The following is an 8,086-nucleotide window of genomic DNA, read 5'->3' on the forward strand; positions in this document are numbered from 1 at the left end:
TTTGGATAAGGCATGGGCGGATTTGTGTGAGACGATCAGATGGCTCGTCTATTATTTACATTGATTCAAGCGCCGATTTGACTCGCCTCGATTGACCTCATGAGACGCATCCACTGAGGTGTTCGAGTCGCAATGAGTCTGAGTTTCGGATTGCTCAGTTCAACGCAAACTCCCTTCGTGGTCATATCGAGCTTGTCAGGCTCTACTTCAGCTCTAATCTGTATCATATTGTCTCAGTATCTGAAACTTGGCTCCATGAAGGCATTTCTGATGAGCTTGTTGCCTTGGATGGTTTTTTTATGATCCGTCATGATCGGGTTGGGCGTATGGGAGGGGGTGTTGCCTGTTACGTCCATCACTCACTTAAGGCTAAGCTGATTGCGTCTTCTGCAGCAACTCATATTAATGCTCCTGAATTTCTTCTGATTGAAATTCGACTGCCATGTAACGAAACTGTTCTATTTGCGTCAATATACAGGAGACCAAAGGGTTTTCTGTTTCATGATTTTGCGCTAGCACTCACTAATGTATCTCATCTTTATAAAAATATTATCATTGGCGGCGATCTTAACTGTAATCTTCTGACAAATAACTTCGAAGCCAACTTCTTGCGTGAGTTCATGTCTAGCCTATCTATGGCTATTATTCCGTCCGATGCCACGTATCACACCGCTTCTACTGATTCGTGGCTTGACGTCCTAGCGGTGGACGATTGTGAGAAGGTCCGTAGATTCTACAAATCTGAGTGCCCGTTCATTGCGGGTCATGATCTGATCGGAGTGTCGCTCTCATTGGGTGAGAGGTTGACTTCGGAGCGTACTATTGTAAGGCGTTGCTATCGCGCTATTGTTGCGGATGAGTTCCAGGACCATCTCCAATCCATAATGGACAATCCTGAAGTTGTGGCGTGTGTTAATGTTACTTTCGATTGCGGCGATGTTGGTTATGACCAATCCTCTGTGTCTCATGTTGATAGATTTTGTTCTGTGCTGTCCGAAACCCTACTTAATACTTTGGATGTGTTTGCACCTGAGCGTGCATTTACCATTAAAAAGCCCCCTGTGCGATGGCTCACAAGCGAACTTAGGGCCAGAATTCGTATTCGTAACCTTGTATATAGACGTGCTAAGCGTTGCCCATCCCAGCGTCCCGAGTTTGTTTTTTCTGCGATTACGCCTCGCACTATCTTTCAGCTTATCTCTACGAGACCACTCTACTCCTTTGCGGCAGGAGTCGACAGTATTCCTCTCTACATCTTGCGTTTGGCTTGGCCTGTAATTCCGTCGCAGTTAACGGCTCTTCTAAATCACTCACTTGAGCATTCTACCTTTCCGTCTCAGTGGAAGCGGGCGCTTATCCGTCCGTTATCGAAGGTCCGTATCCCGTCATCTCCGTCTGATACGAGGCCAATTGCCAATCTGCCTGAGCTATCCAAACTGCTCGAACGTATTGTTGCCTCACAGATTAACGACTATTTAACTAAACACAATCTCATAAATACGAGACAGTCAGCTTTTCGTCCTAATTATAATACTCAGTCTGCGCTTCTGCGTGTCTGTCATGATATTAAGAGAGCGATTGACATTGGGCATATTACCATTATGATCCTCTTTGACTTTAGCAAGGCGTTTGACACGGTGCCTCATTTGCGTCTTCTGATTAAACTTAAAGAGCTTGGTTTTTCTGTCCCAACTCTAATCTGGTTCTATTCATATCTGACTGGTCGTTCTCAGGCGGTTGTTAATGACGAGGGTAACTTTTCTTCCTGGCTATTTACGCTATGTGGGGTTTCTCAGGGTTCCGTGCTTGGCCCACCTTTGTTTACCCTGTACATCAATGACATAGGTGAGGTCTTGATCTATTCCGATTATATGATTTTTGCAGACGATATCCAGATTTATCGTTCCTGTGCTCCTTCTGATCTCCTTCACAACCTCAATCTGATCTCTAAAGATGCTAATGCTATCTTCGACTATACTAATGCAAATGGCCTGAAATTGAACCCTGCTAAATCCAAGGTCATTATTTTTGGCAGTGGAACAAATACCAATAACATTGATCTAGACTCATTACCACCCATAATTGTCAATCGCACGCCTTTGCCATATGTTAGGGAGGTGAGGAACCTGGGAGTCTGTTTTGAATCGAATCTCTCTTGGAATAAGCATGTCTCGCATGTCTCGCAGAGAGTTCACCATGCCTTGTATAAGTTGAAATTCAATAAGAATTCTCTTTCCACGGAACTGAGAATTAAGCTGGTAACGTCTCTGGTGATACCTCATGTGGATTATTGCTGCCTTGTGTATCACGGCTTGAGCAAGGAACTTAATTTGAAACTACAAAGACTTATAAATTGCTGTATTAGATTTATCTACGATTTGAGGAGGGATGAGCATATAACGCAACATCGACGACGCCTTGGGTGGTTGTCTGTAGAAAATAGAAGATTATATTTTCTTGGCTGTCAGATGTATCGCATTATTTACATGGGCTCGCCAGCGTATTTGAGTGAACTTTTTACCCCACTCAGTCCATCACTTAGAAGATCCACTCGAATCGCTAATTCCTCTTCACAAATGTTTCATATCCCTGCCTTCAGAACGGAAATGTATAGAAATTCTTTCCAGATTTCAGCCATCTATTTCTGGCATTCTCTCCCGGATAATATCACATCAGCTAATACTATCGGTGCTTTCAAGAATCTCCTCCGTTCTTACCTGCTGTCATCCGAATTCTCTGACTAAGTTCTCCTGTTTGACTTGAGGTTGTGTTTGGAGTACTTGTTGACAATTTTCATCTAGTTTTAAGCTACGTTCGTTTTAAGTTGCGTTCGATTTAAGTTGCGTTATTATCTCTTTAGTTTAAGCTGCTTGTTGACTATACGTCTTCCTTTTTTCCTAGTATCTAAGTAGCGTTAGTGTTAAGTTGCGTGTTACTGCGTTTAGTTTATATCTTGTGAGCTTTATTAAGTTGTGCTAATTATGTTTAGTTATATTTCATTTATTATGCTTTATGTGACTGTGCATGTGCTTGAGAGAGCATGTATAATTTTGATATTCAGTATTATCCTGTATTTGCCCTTTAGCCTATGCTTGGGCATAAATAAATCAAATCAATCAATCAATCAATCTCTCTCTCTCTCTCTCTCTCTCTCTCTCTCTCTCTATCGATTTTCAGATTTGACCATTTCAGCATTGTTTTTCTAAATTATTCTAACTATCGTCTTTAATATTTTACCATTTCACCACTTTTTCTAAAAAGTATTCTAACTATCGATTTTCAGATTTTAGTATTTCAGTACTCTTTCTTAAAATTATTGTAACTAATTTAATTTCTATGAATTTTACTTCAATTTCACTTTAATTTTAAACAATTAAACTTGAATTTAACAGGAATTTTACTTCAATTTCAAGCAATTTAACTTTAATTTCTATGAATTTTATTTCGATTAAAAGCAACAGAAAATATTGGGTACATCCTATTCTTCGACGAAAACAACAAGGAGATTGGCGTAGTTTGATACGTGAAATGCGGTTGCAAGATGTATTCAAATTTTTTGAATACATGAGGATGACGTGATATGTTTGACTATATATTATGAAAGGTAGGACCTTTGATAACAAAAATGGAAACTAATGGGAGAGTTTTTATTCCAGCATCTGCAAGATTAGCTATGATTATACGGTATGTATACTAGTAAAAAAAATAGGAAATATTTTATATCCTAAAAATTGGGCTTTTAGGGTATAAAAAGTGTTGTCAATTTTTTCCAGTAGTGTAATTATATTAACAATTTAAATATTTAATATTAAGCAATGCATAAAAAAATATTTACAAGATAAATACTAAATTAGCATTCATGAACTGAATTTGTAGTTATGTAGCAAGTGGAGATGGGCTCCATAGCATTTCATTATGCTATCGGACTGGGAGAAGTACCACATGAGGTATAATAAAGGAAACTTGTCAAGCTATATGTGATTGTTTTCACGAAGAAGTGTTATTTACTCCTACACAAGATAAATGACGAGAAATAGCTGAGGAATTTTAAGAAATACGGAACTTTCCAAATTGTATCGGTGCTTTACACGTTAAGCATGTTGCTATAATTGTAAGATTATATAAAAACAATTTTAAGAACGTCTAATTTTTAAAAGTTGAAAAAAAATTATTATAGATTCAAATAACTGTTGTTTTCACAGTGTCTCGAAAAAGCAGGAAGCACATATTATAATTATAAAGGATTTCATAGTATAATTTTTATGTCGCTTGTGTCCGCTAAGTATAAATTTTTAATCGTTGATATTGGTGCTCAAGGCAGACAGTGATGGAGGAGTATTTAAACATTCTGCAATGGGACAACGATTTTACAATAATGCAATTAATTTACCTGATCCCACTGCCATTAACATCAGACATAATGTACCATATGTTATGGTAGCTGACGAGGCCTTTCAACTGAATGCATTTATGATGCTACCGTATCCATCGTCGATCAGGCTAATCAGGCAACAACGAATATTCACGTATAGATTGAGTAGAGCTCGACTAGTGGTAGAAAAAGCATTTGGCATACTAGCAAGTCGGCGTATTTTCCATAAACCTATAAATACTAGTCTCGAAACGGCAGATGCGATAGTTAAAGCAACGGTTTGTTTACATAATCTTTTGATGGATACTTAGTATTACTGTTTAGAAAGTTACGTTGACAAAACTTGTATAAATGGACAAGTACGTAAAGAAAAATGGAGAAAAACGAATATTATAAATGACTCGTAAACGGTTTGAAATGAAGAATTTTTACAAGAATACTTTTTTGTCGGGCTCGACGAGACGAAGAGAATGAGACCAAAAATGCGTACGCGCGTCGCGCATTTTTCGCTAATATCTCGAAAATGGACTCTTAAATATAAAAATGTTTAAAATAAAAATTGTAGAGAATCTAATTACGAACAATTTCGTGTTTTATTCATTTCTGTACGGTCCAAATTTGCCAAATTATTAATAAAAAAACAATTTTATTTTATGTTGATAGTAAATGTTTTGCATGTAAAAATCAGTATTAAAAATTTGAAAGTATAGGTCGTACACATATAGCATGTATAATGAAAGTTAAAGAGATAAAAATTTTGAACATGATGTATGCATTTGATGTATGCATTTTGGTAAATATGAAAAAATGTCATTTTTGAGTTTATTTTGGAAAATAATTTTCTGATTGGAGGCAGTAATGTTATGTATTTATCTTGGTTATTTTAATTATCTTTAAAATGAGACGTCGTAGATCTTTTTTTTTATTGAAACGTTGATGAGTTACAGGCGTTCAAATATTGAAGAAAAAAAAACAATTTTTATTAAATTAACATTTTAGTCCAAAAATACGTGAATAATAATTTTTCAAAAATTTATTTTACCTTGTTTTCATTATTTCATACATATGTGAACGTGCTGGAGTAGTATAAGTCCTTTGCAAAATATGTTTTATTTAAAAAAACGTTCATGAGAATATTGATATATTTTTGATAAAATTGTGGAAAAATTGCATTATCATTCCTAATTTTGTAAATATCTTCGTTTCTCTATTAACTTTAAAAAAAAACTTGAAGAGATCGAAATTAAAGCTGACTAAACGTCCTATAAGGCACCATAGGGAGTAGTGAAGTGCACCGAATGGTAGATCTTTGGAAATGATACCTCTCACCTCTCATACTCCACCCTATCTCGCCTTCAAGTGGTGGTGCTGTTAACCCCCGTTGGAGCCAGGGTAAACAACCCCTAGGGAAGACGGGGGAACAAAAGAGAAGGGAACTGGTCCTCCAGGTTGGGGGTTGGGCGTGGGGCTAACAACCCCACCTCGGAAAAACCTCTTGTTACGAAACCCTCAGAGATGCCTCGGAATGACGGATTTACTGGTGACGGACACAGCAAAGACTTAAGGACCCGAAAACGGAATATGGTATTGACCTTGGCGACGTGGAATGTAAGAACCATGCTACAGGCAGGAAAAATGATGGAAGTTGCTGAAGAAGTACTGAGATACGGATTGGACGTGGTGGCACTACAAGAGGTGAGGTGGAAGGGTAACGGAAGGATAGACAAGAAAAACTACTCCATGTTCTATAGCGGATCCGAAACAAGAACGGGACAACGCGGAACAGGCTTCATCATTAACTCCAAAATGAAGAAAAGTTACCTTGGATTTGAACCACTAGGAGAAAGAATGTGCAAACTAAGGCTTAAAGGCCGATTTAAAAACTTATTCATTATCTCGGCTTATGCGCCTACAGAAGATGCCAACGAGGAGGAAAAGAACGCTTTCTATGACGAACTGGACAGGGAATGCAGCAAGATACCTAAGTATGATGTGCTGATTCTTCTTGGAGATTTCAATGCAAAAATAGGTAGAGAAAATTTTTTACAGCATGTAGCCGGAAAACACTCCTTACATGCTAACACAAATTTAAACGGTAAGATGCTAGCCCACCTAGCAGAAAGCAATGAGTTAATAATCAAAAGCACTTGTTTCGAAAAGAAAAACATATACAAAGGAACGTGGAAAATGCCGGGTACTGGAGTAATCAATCAGATTGATCACGTCCTGGTGTCAAGAAGGCACGCATAGTCGATTATTGATGTGAGATCAGCAAGAGGCCCAAACTGTGACTCAGACCACTATTTAGTAAAGGCTCGACTCAGAGAGAGATTGTCGAATGTTGAATGTGCTAAAGGACTCGAGAAACCGCATTGGGACATAGAAAAGTTGAGGCAACCAGAGATTCTCAACCACTATCAGGACACGCTGAACGGAAAACTGGAAGAGGAACAAGAGAATCTGATAGAAAACAATGTGGTGAAGAGAAAATGGGACGAAATCAAGAAAGCTATCAAGGAGACCGCCAGAGAGACCATAAGAGAGAAGAAGAGAACGAGGAATGAGGAGTGGTTTGATGATGAGTGCAGGGCAGAAATTGACCGAAAGAATACAGACAGACTGCTTATGATTCAAAGGAAAACAAGGCAAAACTATGAAAAATACAGGGAAAGTAGAAGACAAGCAAAGAAAACACTCCGAAAAAAGAAAAAGGCGCATCTGAAGAGATATATGGAGAGAATTGAAGAGCTGAGCACACAGAATGAATGCAGAAAGCTATATCAAGCAACCAAACGGATGACAAAGGAATTCCAACCAAGAACAAACTCATGCAAAGACAAAAATGGGAAATTGATAGGGGAGGAGAAAAAAGTTCTGGAAAGATGGGCGGAGTACTTTGCAGAACTACTGAACGTCCAAGAGAGAAGCGAAGAGAATGAAGAGAACGAGGAAGTGCACATGAAAGTAGACCCAGAGATTACTATGCCTCTACTAGAGGAAGTAGAGGAAGCGGTGAAACGCCAGCGGAATGGAAGAGCTCCAGGAGAGGATCAACTTACGGCTGAGCTATTAAAATATGGGGGGCGAGCTTTAACTAAAAAAATACATAGTCTGATCTGTGAAATCTGGGAAAGAGAAGAAATACCGGAGGAATGAAAAATTGGCCTTATATGCCCTATTTTTAAGAAAGGGGATAAGTTACAGTGTGAAAACTACAGAGGGATCACACTACTTAACGTCATCTATAAGATCTTCTCAAGTATACTACTAAAAAGATTGAACGACTATGCTGAGGAAATTCTTGGGGAATACCAGTGCGGTTTTAGACCTGGAAGAAGTACAATCGACCAGATCTTTGTAATGAGACAGTCCATGGAGAAATGTTACGAGTACAATGTCGACCTGCACATGTTATTCATCGATTTCCGACAAGCCTTCGACAGTATCAATAGAGGAAAGATGCTGAAAGCCCTAGAGAAGTATGGGGTTCCCAGGAAGATTATTAAATTAGCTGAGATGACTATGAAAGAATCCCAAGCTAAGGCCTACATTGGAGGAAAGACCAGCGGAGCCTTTGAGGTAACAACAGGAGTAAGACAAGGAGACGCCCTTTCTGCAGCACTGTTCAATCTAGCCCTGCATGCAGCAATAAAAAAGCTGGAAATGAAAGAAACTATAATAAATAAGTCCAAACAGGCTTTCGCTTATGCTGAT

At 38.4% G+C, this 8,086-nt stretch overlaps 1 protein-coding gene and 1 pseudogene across 1 annotated transcript; both read left to right on the plus strand.

Annotated features, from left to right (window-relative positions):
* The first annotated feature begins 3,528 nt into the window (after positions 1-3,528).
* Positions 3,529-4,779, plus strand: LOC139823896 (uncharacterized; annotated as a pseudogene).
* Positions 4,780-5,887: 1,108 nt separating this feature from the next.
* On the plus strand, positions 5,888-7,528 carry LOC139823897 (uncharacterized). The gene is made up of 2 exons (XM_071796373.1): positions 5,888-6,467; positions 6,669-7,528. The coding sequence occupies exons 1-2, from the start codon at positions 5,888-5,890 to the stop codon at positions 7,526-7,528; spliced, it is 1,440 nt and encodes a 479-aa protein (XP_071652474.1).
* The last annotated feature ends 558 nt before the right edge of the window (positions 7,529-8,086 follow it).

Source organism: Temnothorax longispinosus, unplaced genomic scaffold (assembly GCF_030848805.1).
Source record: "Temnothorax longispinosus isolate EJ_2023e unplaced genomic scaffold, Tlon_JGU_v1 HiC_scaffold_21, whole genome shotgun sequence".
Taxonomy (NCBI): domain Eukaryota; kingdom Metazoa; phylum Arthropoda; class Insecta; order Hymenoptera; family Formicidae; genus Temnothorax; species Temnothorax longispinosus.

Coding starts and splice junctions, on each gene's coding strand:
- LOC139823897 (XM_071796373.1), top strand. CDS start 5,888: ATGCCTCGGAATGACGGATTTACTGGTGACGGACACAGCAAAGACTTA. Junction 6,468..6,668: donor TGCTAACACAAATTTAAACG/GTAAGATGCTAG, acceptor ACTGTGACTCAG/ACCACTATTTAGTAAAGGCT.